Raw genomic sequence first — 15,552 nt, 5'->3', positions numbered from 1 at the left:
TCTTCATGTAATCTATATATTTTTTTCTTTGTAAGTGATGAATCAATAACATCATATATATATATATATATATATATATATATTCCCCTCCCCCCAGTAGGCATCTAAGATCTTCAAATATCTTATTTCAGTTCCATATGCCAATTGTGGTGACTGTTCTTAGTCACTGGATTTTTTACAATTTTGAACTTCTATTTCAAAAATACTTTAAGTGGGGCGGAAGTTTTGTGAGAAGGGTCGGGCGGTTCTCGAAGCGCCGTGTGGTTTTGGAACAAGTTCCAGAAAGGAAGCCGCAGCTCGGGGTCCAGGAGACACCGGCCTGCGCACGCTTCGGGCAGCACCGGGCGCGACTCGACGTTGGCGCCGTTGGCTTCCTCTGCCCTCGTTCTTCTCCAGAGAACCGCCTCGATCTCCGCCATGACAGCCACCTCGCCCAACCTCCAGAAAGCAATAGATCTTGCTGGCAAAGCAGCTCAGGAAGACAAAGCCGGGAACTATGAGGAAGCGCTTCAACTCTACCAACATGCCGTTCAGTATTTTCTTCATGTAGTTAAATATGAAGCGCAGGGCGATAAAGCCAAGCGGAGTATCAGGGCAAAGTGTACAGAATATCTCGATAGAGCAGAAGAACTAAAGGAGTAGCTGAAAAAGAAAGAGAAAAATCCACAGAAACCAGTGAAAGAGGGACAGCCGAGTCCAGCTGACGAGAAGGGGAATGACAGTGATGAGGAAGGAGAATCTCATGATCCTGAAAAAAAGAAACTACAGAATCAACTTCAAGGTGCCATTGTTATAGAGCGACCAAATGTGAGATGGAGTGATGTTGCTGGCCTCGAAGGAGCCAAAGAGGCACTTAAAGAGGCTGTGACACTGCCTATTAAATTCCCTCATCTTTTTACAGGCAAGAGAACACCTTGGAGGGGAATTCTGTTATTTGGGCCACCTGGAACAGGAAAGTCCCATTTAGCCAAAGCTGTAGCAACAGAAGCAAACAACTCAACATTTTTTTTCAATATCTTCCTCTGACCTTGTCTCTAAGTGGCTAGGTGAAAGTGAAAGGCTAGTTATGGACATTGGGGAGGGTATGTGCTTGGGTGAGTGCTGTGAAGTGTGTAAACCTGGCGATTCACAGACCTGTACCCCTGGGGATAAAAAATATATGTTTATAAAAAATAAAAAAAAAAAAAAAAAAAAAGAACTTATTCCAACTTGCTAGAGAGAACAAACCTTCCATTATCTTCATTGATGAAACTGATTCCCTGTGCGGCTCAAGAAGTGAAAATGAAAGCGAAGCCGCCCGTAGAATTAAGACGGAGTTCCTAGTTCAAATGCAAGGCGTTGGTGTAGACAATGATGGAGTTTTGGTTCTGGGAGCTACAAATATACCGTGGGTTCTGGATTCTGCCATTGGAAGAAGATTTGAGAAACGAATTTATATTCCTTTGCCCGAGGCCCACGCCCGAGCAGCGGTGTTTAAACTGCACCCGGGGACCCCTCAGAACAGTCTCACAGAAACAGACTTCCGGGAACTCGGGAAGAAAACGGATGGTTATTCGCGGGCGGACACAAGTATCCTTGCGCGCGATGCACTTATGCAGCCTGTTGGAAAAGTGCACTCAGCCACTCATTTTACAAAGGTGCGCGGACCTTCACGAGCTGATCCCAACAAGATAGTAGATGATCTGCTAACACCCTGTTCTCCTGGTGCCCCTGGTGCCATTGAAATGACATGGATGGATGTCCCTGGGGATAAACTTTTGGAGCCAGTTGTTTGCATGTCGGATATGTTACGGTCACTGTCTAACACAAAACCCACAGTCAATGAACATGACTTGTTGAAGTTAAAGAAGTTTACAGAAGATTTTGGCCAAGAAGGCTAAACCAAAGACAATGAAGAAGACATTTACCATATGTGTTCTTTCTTTCATAGGTACTTTTGCCTTTCTTGGATGGCATTCAGATTATTTCCAGTAAACTCTTTTCCCACAGGGAAATACAGATCTCACTCCAGAGTTCCTTTAATTTTATCCATATTTTTGTTCCATTACCAGTTAAATGCTCCTGTTAACAAAAATTATAAAATAATGGATAATAAGGAAATGAGTGATAAATGAATGGCAAAAAATAGGAATTACCCAGAAGAGGATTAACATTGATTGAGATACCAGTATTTAGAATTGGTGGTATTTGCAAAGAGCATTTCTCTTTTTTTTATAGCATTTCTCTTTTTTTATATTTTTTTTTTTTTTTTTTTTCTTTTTAACCAAAAATGAAACCGGCCTTATTTTATATATTTTGAAAAATAATTCTTAAATTCTCATCAATGCAAAATTTATTTACTTTATTAAAAATTTTTTTTTTTTTTTTTTTTTAATGATAGAATCTTAATTCTCAGGGATGGGTGGTTCTCCCAAACAGCAAAGAGCACTGTGATTGGGCTTGAAAGCTTCTGAATTGTGTTTTCTAGCCGAGTCTCATTGAGTTTTGATAGGCTAACATTTTTCTTTGTGTCGATTTCAATAATTTCTTTTGTAAGCAACAAGCTTCTATAGTTAATTAAATAATACCTTTTCAACTGTGCAGTCTCAAAAGAAGGACTTTCTAAATTGGCGTTGTCTTCATCTTGAAGAAGAAAAATTGTCTATTTCGGTATCTTTTTATAGCACGATTGACCAAAACAGATGGCAAATAAAATCAAAAACATACTTTTTAAATAATTCTGTCATGATACTATAATGGGAACCTTTGCTAAAGGAATGGCCTCCCTTTGAATTATGGGAAATTTCTTGTGGGTGTGTGTGTACATATATATAGATAGATAGATAGAATTTTTTTTTTTTTTTAATATAGGCTACCAAGGGTCTTGTCTTTTACCTTTTAAGTCCAGGGAAGTTTGTCTTTGCCACACATATGTTATCAAATGTAATGCTCTTGAAGCTTTAGAAATGAGCTAATGTCTCATTAAACAATAAAAAACAAACATGATATGTTATTTTAATATCTCCAAATAAATCTGAAGGTGTATGTTACACACTTTAGCGCAAACACTAAGTTGTGCCTTGTGCATTTGCATTGGCTCTATATGCAAAAATATGATTCAGTTAGCTGGAATGAGGTAGATTCCTTAATGATTATAAAGTTCTACCTTGCAAATACTATAGAATAACTTGCATTTTAAAGTATATTTTCACATTTTACATATAAAGCTCTATGGTTGCCTTTGAGTTTTCTGTACAGATTGTTTTTGTTGATACTAAATGGAAATCATAGGCCTGAAATCCGCTGTTCTTATGTGAAGTAAATTGATATAACCTAAACAAACAAAAAAATACTTTAAGTGCAATATTTCAAATTTTATATAATTTGTGCGTTGGTTGTAAAGCAAATAGTTAATGTAGTCATTTAGGATAGTAGTTTTGAACTAACTTCATAGGCAAACTCTCTCTACTGGAATCCTGTTTGTGTCATTTATAACTGTGATTTTGAACAAGTTGCTTAGCTTCTAGAAGTGTGCCTCAGTTTCCTCATCTGAAAATGAATGTCATGTAATGTCTAACCCATGTAATTTCACTTTATCATTCTTATTATTCTAGACGTAGAATATAATAAACAATTCTGTTATTAGATAGTTCTATATTGTCTCAAACACTAATCTCTAGAATTAAAGTTTTATTTCCGTTGTTCAACCTAACAAGGGAACATTGTTTCTTCTCTTGAATTTACAAATTGTCTTGCTTTTCTATTCTAAATAGTTGTTATGTCTTGTGAATTTAATATATTTATTTTTTCCTCAGTTTATATATTTGTTCTTTGAAGGCAGAGATTATAGCTAAAACATAGGTAAACATACAATCATTCACATATTTTGAATTGCTGAATAGTGGCATATTGTCTGCACCATCTTACAGCATGTATCTTTCACTAAATGATGTATCTTGGGTATCTTTCTTATTAGTGCATATAGAGATGACTCATTTTGGTCTCCAGCTTTTTACCTTGAAAAAATTAACATGTAGAGAAAAGTTGAAAGAATGAAAAATCGGTAGCATTACTTTAACCTGTATTCAGCAGTTGTTAACATTTGCTATATTTACTTTATTTATTTTTTTTAAAAATTTTTATTTATTTATTTGTCAAAGAGAGAGAGAGAGTATGAGTAGGGTGAGTGGCAGGGAGAGGAAGAAATAGGCTACCCCCCTAGCAAGGAGCCTAATGTGTGACTGGATCCCAGGATGCTGGGATCATGACCTGAGTTAAAGACAGAGGCTTGACCGGCTGAGCCACCCAGGCATCCCCTGCTTTATCTATTCTTATATGACTATGTCTATACATGTTTGTTGAACAATTTGAACAAAAGTGTTAGACGTCATGACAATATTCCCTATTTATTTAAGCATGTGTATTATGAAATATTAAAAACAAGGACATTCTTCTATATAACCTAATGTTATTATCACCACAAAGATACAGTAATATTTTGTGGTATACTCATCATGTTCAAATTTCACTTATTTTCATAGTTAAATATGCTTGTTTAATTTTTTATCTTTTGCAATCTATGAGTCTCTTAAGGATCCTTCATTGCATTTGATATCATAGCTCTTTTAGATTTCATTAATATAAAGCAAACTCAGCAAACTCAGTGGTTTTTGTTTGTTTGTTTGTTTGCTTTTTTGGAGAGTTCTTACTATTCACACCATGTGTCTGGATTGTATCATAATGACTGTATTCAAGTTCTAGGTAGGGATATTAAAAATATATTGTATTTTAATTGCATCCCTCCTGAGGGCAAACTATGATGAAGAGACAGAAATATGAGGTATAGAATGGTGAAGAAGATCCCTGCAATATTAGTTTTAATGGCATTATTAGATTTATTTCCAGATGAAGTGCACACATATTTCAAAACTACTCACTAAAAGAAATTAAAAGGCATGAAATTACAGTTGCCATGATGCCTCAATGGTTAGAAATTGACTTTTAAACACCATTCCTTATTAAATGGCCGCAGGTCTGGGGCAGAGAAAGTTCAAGATGAGTCTGGAACATCTTACTGTTTTAAAAAGGAAAGAAATGTTCACGAATAGGCACAATTCAAAAAGAACATAAGTACTAGCCTTCATTCTCAATTTTGGTACAATTTTGAAATGAAAAGGAACTAGAGTAGTAAATATTTTGACAGATTGAGTTAAAAAACACCTCATGATACCATGATACTACTTAAGATAAAGTTATGAGACAGAATAGAGAATACTGTTCTCTAGAAAAAAATGCCATCTTATAAGTGTAGATGAAATGATAAAAGTAGGCATAGCCAATACTAACTGATATATATTTATATATATAGGCTATGCCTACTTTTATCATTTCATATATATCATATCATATATATATATACACACACACATATATATATTTAAGAAATTTAGTTCAAATTTTAAAGTGATTTTTACTGTCTTATATATATTGGTTCAAATGGACATTTTTTCTATTATTTTTGTTTCAGAAAGACTATATATTCAAAGTTATCATGAATAGGGTTTGCCCCATTAACTAAATACTTTGCATATCTAAATTGTTAAATTACTTAATATTTTAAAAATATTAATCAAATGTTATACAACCTATGGAAATATTTTAAATTATGGCATATACTTAATATTTGTCTTTTTAAGTTTATTTGAATGATTAGAGGTATCAGGGTTATGTCCAAGGAGAGTATCTCTGAAAAGAGCTGATGTTCAGAAACTGAACATCTAAATGGTCTCAATGAACTGAACAACTAAATGGTCTCAATGAACTCATAGACAAATATTTGGCTTGTTACCATAGCCAGGTCCTAATAATATCAAAAATTATTCTTTTATCATTATTTGCCTTTTTATCATTTTATCAGTATTTAATAAATTTCACTAATGCCTAAATATTTCATTTAAAAAGAAGAAAAATTATGTGAGAATTTTTACTGTTCCTAAATATCTTAGTTTTAGGGTACTTAAAAAGTTAATATGCATGCAATTGCTCTATTGCAAGAGGCAGGCACACAGTCTAATACTAGAGACAGGGATAAAAAGGAGCTAGGCAGGGAAGGAAGGAAAACAAAAAAAGGAAGTGTGTTACCAATGCTTAGCTTGGTCAGAAAACACATCTGCTGCAGGAATCATTCAGAAACACCTTGTCTGAAATCATTCCCTCAACATCCAAGAAGGGAGGAGGATGTACCCACCATTCTTTTTACTGTTTTCCTGTTCATCAAAGTTCACCTGCATGAAAAAAGAAATGCTCTGAGAGTTAAGAGCAGAGCTACAACACATGATGTTTGAAGGCAGTAACAGAACTCAATAAGCCTCTCTGTAGTGGAAACCCAAACTTCCACTCCATGGCCCAAGAATCGTTCCATAATTTATGGGGACAAGTGTGAAAGGAAAATGTGGACCTCTCATTGAAAAATTACTAGGAATTTCATAGTGGCACAGCAGACTCTGAACCTTGCCCAAGGCCCTTCTGAGGACACAGCCCTGTGGGACTGCACTGGTGACACATGCATGAAGCCATCTCTGCCATGGTCTATGCAAATGTTACTGGTTGCCAGGGGATCTTCCTGGAGGGTGACAAAGATTCTGTCCTTCACCAAAGACTAACCAGGCTCCTCAGAACTGTCTCCTCAACTAGGCCTTAACCTTGGCCTATGAGGACTTGAACAAAACACAAACATATTTTTTAGTAGTCACATTCCTCAGAAGACCTGAACCTCCTTAAACTGCCTGCCTCAGAAAACTCGAGGCTACCAAAAGAATTTCCTGTTCTTTATAGCAAACACCTGAAGAGACTGGGCCCCTACCTCCCAGTCTCTGTGAGAGGATAGGATCTTAACTTCCATAAGCAACATGTAACAATCCCAGATGGCTTTCACCTGAACCAACACCTCCTTTCCACTTTGTGTTAACTTTTCATTTTCCTGACTCTACTGAGCCCCCGCTCAGCCCTCTTCTTATTCTCTCATTCTCCCTTTAAAACTTTCTGCCATCTTCATAAAATTTGAAGTTGAGTTCAGTTTACCCTGAACTCTGTTTCCTATTGCAATGGAATATTACTGATTAAACTCTGAACTTAGCACTTGAACTAGGATCAGTTTTTGTTGATCTTTGGCAAGATGGAATAGAAAACCATGGTCCAGTGAATCTAGGGAGGTCCTGAGTCAGGATCTGTTATCCTGAAAGCCTAGTTTTTGAAAGAAATACTTTTTTTTTTTAAGATTTTATTTATTTATTTGAGAGAGAGAAATCACAAGTAGGCAGGCAGGAAGGAATCAGGCTTCCTGTCAAGCAGAGAGCCCAATGCAGGACTCGATCCCAAGACCCTGAGATCATGACCTGAGCCAAAGGCAGAGGCTTAACCCACTGAGCCACCCAGCTGCCTGAAAGAAATACTTTTAAATTAAGTGAGTATTACTTCCTTTGCACATTTTTTTTCCATTAGCTTCTTAATTATTATTTCTTAAAAGTATTCATTATTGTTAGTTTTTCATTGAGTAAACTCTATAAGTCATGAATCAATGACAATTATGACAAGTTAGGAAAGCATTTAACTTCTTGAATTTCCTGACGGTGCCTTTTTTGCCTTTCTTCAAGTTCATTTCTAAATTTGTCTGCGTCACATTTGAAGAATAGTACATTTGTGAGACAATATTGGTAAAGTGTAATGGGATTAAAACATCAAAGATCATTTGTCTTAAGGCTTGTCCCTGATTCAAATATTTATATGATTTTTTTTTCTACATCTCTTAGTACATTTTGAAGTTGGACTTTAAAACTTCTGGCATCAGCCTTCAATGTCATATAGAGTATTCTTTTGGGATGCCTGGATGGCTCAGTGGATTGAGCCTCTGCCTTTGGCTCAGGTCATGTTCTCAGGGTCCTGGGATTGAGCCCCGCATTGGAGTCTCTTCTTCTTGGGGAGCCTGCTTCTTCTCTTTCTCTGCCTGCCTCTCTACCTACTTGTGATCTCTATCTGTCAAATAAATAAAAAAATAGAAAAAAGGGTAGTCTTTTTCATATTTTAATTCTGTCCCAAATAACCTGAATATAGCTTCAAAAATTAATAAGTAATATTTTAATATTTACATTAAACAAGTATAATGGATCAATTTGAATAAGTCAGGTGCTATTTAAACCAAAATTAGCTAAGTGCAACATCTTAAGAATATTTTATATAGGCATGCATGTTTTACTAAAATAAAAATCATTTTTATTTGGAAATGTATATGAAAGTCAATATATAATTTTTTAAATGACAGAAAGAAATGATTATTTTATTATTTTCACTGTTAATAGTTTTTTTCCTGTTTAAGTAACAATTTAAGTTGTTAATATGTTTCTTTATAATTGCAAGCACCATTCATAATGACACTTCCTTGAATTTATTAGCATCATATTTTTCTTTTGGTATTTAATAAATCTTTCTTTGGTATTATATTATAATCTTAATTATGAAAATTGCATTATTTATAATCCTTTAAAAATATTTCCTCTTCTTAAAAACAATGTGTCAGATATTTTGTATAACAATATTAAAATTCAATCAAGTAAATTTGGGCTACTTTAAAGTTGTATATTCTTCATCAAAGAATAAAATTACAGGGACGCCTGGGTGGCTCAGTTGGTTAAGCAGCTGCCTTCGGCTCAGGTCATGATCCCAGCGTCCTGGGATCGAGTCCCACGTCGGGCTCTTTGCTCGGCAGGGAGCCTGCTTCTCCCTCTGCCTGCTATTCTGTCTGCCTGTGCTCTCTCTCTGACCCCCCTCTGATAAATAAATAAAATCTTTAAAAAAAAAAAAAAAAGAATAAAATTACATATGAAAAGATGGATTGATTGTTTGAATACATCATCCATACACATCCAGAGTGTTTACAGACTTATGATTGGACTGCAGACATATTCTCAATTGTTGTTCTGACATCCAATTTTTTTTTTCTTTCCAATTCCTTTTTTTTTTTGATTGTTGCCATACTGATTATATATCTCACTAACTAGATTTACCATTAGACTTTCAAATTCTTCAAAAACTGCGCTGGCTTGAGTGTGTAGCTTCTAGAAACTTTTAACTATTTTTTCTATCAAGAAATTTAATTGAATTTCTTGAATATTTAAAAACTATTATTATGGTCAAGATATATTTTAAATGGTTTGATATTATGTAAAAAGATGTTTTATTTCTTCAAAAGCATTTTTCTAAAAGAGAAGTTACCTTAAGAAACCATCGTCTCTCTGCTTTTGTTTGTTTGTTTATTTATTTATTTATTTTTGCAGGTCACCTGTCGTGCAAAACTGCAGAGAGTTCTAGGGCCAAGAAGAAACCTTTAGATTCTAAAAGGGAAGTAAAGGATTTATTATTTTTGTCACATAGTCTAGTCTTACTATGTTTTTCCCAGTTTGGAAAATATTGTTCAAGCAAATGACATCCTAAGTGACTTCATTAAAAAAAATAAGATAAAATAAAATAAAATGTGGAATTGAAAGAAGCATATATTGTTTGTTTCATTTTGTTAATAAAAAGAGAAAGGCAATGAGGATATCAATGGAGAAATCCTGGTGTGACCATGAGGGATTTTTTATTATGAGACATTTAGGAAAAGGATCATAGGAATTCACCCAACATGTCAGTATAGTCATATAGAGGAAACAATATGTTTTTGTTTGTTTGTGTGTTTCTTTTTTACTACTGATAGATCTATCAATATAGAAAAAAAAATCTGTTAAGGAAGGCTGAGATTTCTGCCTTTAGTTGTCTCATAATTTTTGTCTGTATTTTTATTTCAGCATTATAGGCTCACATTTATTTTCATAGGAATGCAAACTTATTTTATGAAATGTAAATGTCAAAGTTCAAATTGAGCTGCGTATTATTGAAAAGCCAGTCTCCATTAGCTTGTTTTTTAATGAATCTTGATTATACACATTTATTATCTCTAAAATATAGTGATTCTGTGATGTAGAAAAGCTTGGATTATCAAATATCCCCAAAATAGTCTATCTCAAAGTAGACTCAGAGAAAAATTTACTGGCTTATTTTAAACAGAGTTACTGATCAAAAGTTAACCTAAGCACAGTGATTTAACATAGGGGCTTAAGTGGGTAGGAGAAGAAGAAATGAAACAAGATGGGATTGGGAGGGAGACAAACCATAAGTGACTCTTAATCTCACAAAACAAACTGAGGGTTGCTGGGGGGAGGGGGTTTGGGAGAAGGGGGTGGGATTATGAACATTGGGGAGGGTATGTGCTTTGGTGAGTGCTGTGAAGTGTGTAAACCTGGTGATTCACAGACCTGTACCCCTGGGGATAAAAATATATGTTTATAAAAATTAAAAAAATTAATTAAAAAAAGAATTCAAAAATTTTGCCATAAATTCGATATTCATAATAAAGAAGGTGTTATCTAACATATGCTATATTTCACAATATTGTAAGGTCTGAAACAAAAGTGAATAAAATCTGGCCCCTGTTCTGAAAAAGATTAAAAAAAAAAGTGTCAGAGTGCTTTATATTCATTTAAAATGCATTAAATATTTTTAAGAGCTTTAGAAGATCGACCAGAAGATATAACCTAAAAGCAAAAACCATGTAACAATTTTATGTTAGGGTAAGTAATACTTTACAATTGAAACCTAGTTTCTTCTGCAAGTGATGGTCTGTGAATAAATAACAAACTGTGTTAACAGTACTGTTTGTTGCTAATTTCTATCTGTAGCTACTTATATAATATCTCCAGATACCCTCAAAATCTTAGTTATTTCTGAACATTCCCAAATGTTGTCTCATGTGTACATACAAAGAATGCTTATGATTATTGTTTCAGCAAGAGTGTATAACATGGTCTTAATCTCTTGCTCTAGTCCTTCATTTCAATCTGTTGCTTGTAATGTCCTCAACCTTTTAGCTTCAACTTTTGACAATTTTATAAACACTGATGGCTATAAGAAGATGATGCTTCCTCATGCACATAATGCTTATAGCTCAAAAAGTACCAGATTGCCACTACGTTTTTGGCATACTCAATATGTTAAAGCTTTTGGGCCTGTTCAGAAGTAGATCAACCGTCACGTTACAGACTACGGCAGCAAAGCAGCGGAACAAATAGAAGTGTTCAGGGTGACAAAAGGTACTTCAGATTCTTTTTTCTTTTTTTCTTTTTTAAGATTTTATTTATTTATTTGAGAGAGGGAAAGCGTGCATGAGCAGGGAGGAGAAGGAGAAGCAGGCTCAACGTGGAGCTCCATCCCAGAACCCCTGGGTCATGACCCCAGCCGAAGGCAGACCCTTCATATACTGTGCTACCCAGGCTTCCCATTTCAGGTTCCATGTTAGATCTTTCTCCCCGAGGCTCTGTAAGACTCTAAGGGTTGGACCTGGCATGTGACACATGTGAAAAAATAATCTCTGCCTTTCTCTTTACTTCTAGCATGCGGATCTTTAAACTCCTATAATTAATTTACTGAAATAGATACTTAAGGGTCACCCTATTCCCTAAGTGCATCAGATACACATTGCGTAATATCTAAGTGGGATCTGTAAACTAAACTGGGTTCAGGTAACTTAAAAATTACTAGGATGTTTGCATTTTTCTTGAAATTACTACTGATTCTCTTCATACTGTTATGCAGGATTAAGTACTGGTAGTAAGCTACTTTGGTCAATATTTCATTTTGTTCAACTTTAAAAATCCAAGCTTAGAGTTCTAGCCTTTCAAAGTTTAATATAGACCTTCCTTGAATTATGATGGTTTAGGTCCCAATAAACTCACAGTAAGTTTAAAATATCATTAGGTTGAAAATGCATGCAATATACCTAACCTACTGTATATAATAGCCTCCCTTAAATGTGCTAAGAACATGTACATTAGGCTACAGTTGGGCAGAAACATCAAACACGAAGCCTGTTTTGTAATAAAGTGTTGAAAATCTCATGTAATTTTTGTATATTGTACTGAAACTGAAAAACAGGGTGTTATCTGGTACAGAATGGCTTTTGGAGTACTGGTTGTTCACGTTCAGGTTTGCGTGGCTGACTGGGAGCCAGAGTTAACTGTCCACTGGCCAGCATATGAGAGAGGATCATACCGCATATTACTAACCTGGAAAGAGATCAAAATTCTAAATAGTTTCTACTAAATGTATAACAATTTTGCACCATTGCAATGTCAAAAAATAATCATTTGAGCCATTGTAAATCAAGGGCTTCTACGTGGCTGGACAATTTTTACTTTATGATAATTATGACCAAAGTGGCTCCATTTAATTATCAACAACCTGTGTTACATCCAAAAATTCCAAGAATTGTACTTTGTTCAAAAGATAACAGCTATATAATTCAACTCTAGAAGCACTATATGTATCAAAGGGATAACTGATTAGCTATGCCACTATAGCTGGCATAAAGATCCATGCTCTACTACATCAAAAATGCAGGAAATGTGAATAGTAAATTCAAATCAATATTCTGCTGATCAAGATGTTATAGGATTTTTTTTCTTTCCTCCAAATAGGATGATAGCTATATTTTATGTCAAGTGCAAGTTTATTTCATCAAATTATCTAGCAAAATATATCATGACATCCTTGTGAAATAAGTTGAGGGAAGTGAGGAGAATGAACATAATTAAGGAAGTTGATAATTTGATGAACTAGGTAATCAGTACCTGTAAAGTTGATGTCATTCTGGAAAGTAATCTCGAGTGGACAATCCAAGTTACTGACTCAGGCTTTTCCTAACTAATAATTTTTTATTTATACTTTAGTGAGGATAGTCACGGTATGCAAAAGGATTACAAATTACATAAAGTTTTGAAATATTAAAAGTATGTAGAAGTAGTGAATCAGCATAAAAGAAAGTCTAGACAGTAGGTTAATAAGAGGCAATAGGTTAAACAATCCATGAAACATACTACAAGGCAAGTATATTCTTTACACTGAGTACAACAAGAATGTAGGCAGGCTCCTAAAGCAGATGGTATGAAAACCTAAGGGTCTGATTAAATGAAATATAAATCAATAGTGCAAATTGTTTTTCAAATAACCTAATGATAATGTCAGGTATATCTAATTAAAATTATTGTGGTAGTCTCCCCTCTATAGTTGTGTTAGATGAACCACACTGGAAGCATTTTGTTCACTTCTGGGCATTACACTTGAAAAGAAATATAATGTACTAATCTTCTCTTGAGACTAGTGACAATGATTTTAAGGAGAGCAGAGACAAGGAAGGGGAAGCAGAGAACAAGGAAACTAATGTTCGCTGGTTATCTACTCATTACCACATTTTCTCATTAACATTATGCCTGATATTTGCATATGGCCTACAAGATAGGTAATACTGTATGTTATTTATAGGTGAAAAATCAGAGATATAGGAAGTTGAGATAATGGGTGGGGTCACAGATTTGTTAAGAGTTAAAGCCAAGTTTGAACATGTACCGGTCTGATTGTTGGTGACTGTTACTGACATTATTATGTTGTTCCATTATTACATGAAATTTAAAAATATTAAATGAGAATCATACCCCCTTAAATTTAATTAAAATATTTCAAAGCGTATCATGTTCTAAGCACTGAAAATACCCTTTACAGAGAGCTTGCCCTGGGTACTGACTTTCAAACATATAAATCCTGGAATTAGGGAATGATATTATAATGATAATCTGTTCCCCTTTGATTATGTTGTTTTGTTTGTTTTTGTTTTGCTTTGTGTTGCTTTTTGTTTTGTTTTTGTTTTTTCTTTCCCCATAAATAAGGATTGAAAAAATTGCTTAGATTTGAGGCAAAATAGGATTAGATTTCTGGAACTCTCTCCTTTGAACCGGAACTTGGAATTGGATCAAGGAAAGAGGCATATATACATAGAGAATGTTTAGCTGGGCAGCTGCTGCCTCATACCCTTTCCAGTGAAGACTCAAAGCACAAAAGGATGGTTTATTTTCTCACTGTTTTAACACCTTAAGTCTACACAGACAGATAAATGTGGACCAGGGTTTGTCAGATTCGATCACGCTCATCTATCAGCTACTGCCTACTCCTCTTAAAGTACGGGAAGAGTAAGTGGAATAAACTATCAGATATATGGTGTATTTCACACTCAACACGAATTCCCATAGCTAAAACTCTATTTTTCTGACTTCCCTCTGATTAGGTACATGAATGTAAATTGGCTTCCGCAGCTAAACACACTGATGCAAGGGCTGAAAGGCAGAACACAGATGAAAGCAATGTTTCCACTGCTTTTTGAAGGTTTCTGCTGGCAAGCCAGGTTGCGGAGATGCGCAATTTTCTGAAGCAGGACTGGTAGACCCAAGCTGCAGTGTGTGGGTGTTGGAGTGTTGAGGGAACAGGTGATAACCTCTTGCCCACAACTCTGTCCAACCCAGCTAGAGCAATGCCTTCTTAAGCTAATAGACCCGGTGGCATCTTCCTGATTTCCTTCCTTCCTCCTAGGGCAGAGGGAGTAGAGCCTCTGGCAGGTTAATTTTGTGATGTTCTGGGAACTGTGTCTAGATACCTAATCATGTGGGCTACTCCAGCATGCCCAACCCTTTTTAAGCATCTACTTCTATTATGCTGTTTTCTATCTGAAATAATAGAATTTTGTCCATTTTCTTCAGTGAATACAAAATAATAGCACACTGAGAGACATACCCTCCCTAATGCCATAAATGAGAAGAAATTTCTATGTATGTCTTGGACAGATGAGAGGGTGAGAGAAGAAAAGATATCCTACCTCCAATGACTACATTATGAATGGCATTAAAAGAATACAATAATGCAGAGATGAAGAAGCTATTAATTCTGCCTTTGGGATCAGAGAGGATTTACAGTAGATTTGACATTTGAATTTGGTGTTGAAAAAAAAAGAAAAAGGATTTTATCAGGATGACTTGGTGGAGGTGGAGTATTTTAGCTAAAAGAAATAGGTAGAATAACTGCATGGCGAGTTGAAAGTTCATGGTATATTTAGGGAGTCATGGATCAGACTATGTGATTAAAAAGGTGGACAAAACCTTTTGCATGGTGTGAGATAAGACTTGGAAGGGCATTTGGGGCCCGAGTCTCTATTATTTTGATATGGCTTTAACACTAGAGAAATAAACTAAGTACTTTTCCTTGGGAAATATGTAATGTTTGCATATGGCAAGCTGATTTTTAATAATTACACATCTATTTTGTTAAAGAAATAGGTCTTTTTGTGTGGCTTCAGAGAGAACTTTAGGAATTTTAGGAGGCAAAAGTTATAGCTATTCACTGTGGTAGGTTGGGATATTGTTTCCAATTCTTTACATTCTGTAGCAGAATTGTACATCCATACTCCAAACTGTGTGTCCGTACAGCCCTTCCACTTAAAGTAGATGGCATAGTTCTCTGCCACGTTGACGTTAGACAGGCCTCTTTGAGTTGCACTGGAAGAGAAGTGGTCTGAAGAAACAGGGTTCCCATTCTGATGAAAGATTCCAACCCACTAACGTGGTTTGCCTTGCTCTCTGGTACTTTTTGCAACTGCCAGGAGAA

General features: G+C 35.2%; 1 protein-coding gene across 1 annotated transcript; it reads left to right on the top strand.

Moving 5' to 3' along the window:
• Positions 1-323: 323 nt before the first annotated feature.
• LOC101682545 (vacuolar protein sorting-associated protein 4B-like) lies at positions 324-2,206 on the top strand. Its single transcript, XM_045069376.1, is given in 3 exon segments — positions 324-1,002; positions 1,004-1,065; positions 1,193-2,206. Coding segments are annotated over 3 exon segments (1,335 nt in total). The 5' UTR covers positions 324-417; the 3' UTR covers positions 1,881-2,206.
• Positions 2,207-15,552: the final 13,346 nt, after the last annotated feature.

Source organism: Mustela putorius, unplaced genomic scaffold, assembly GCF_011764305.1.
Source record: "Mustela putorius furo isolate JIRA1106 unplaced genomic scaffold, ASM1176430v1.1 tig00003927_pilon_pilon_pilon, whole genome shotgun sequence".
Taxonomy (NCBI): Eukaryota; Metazoa; Chordata; class Mammalia; order Carnivora; family Mustelidae; genus Mustela; species Mustela putorius.
Note: the sequence above shows the minus strand (reverse complement) of the source record. Positions and strands in the feature narration are given on the sequence as shown.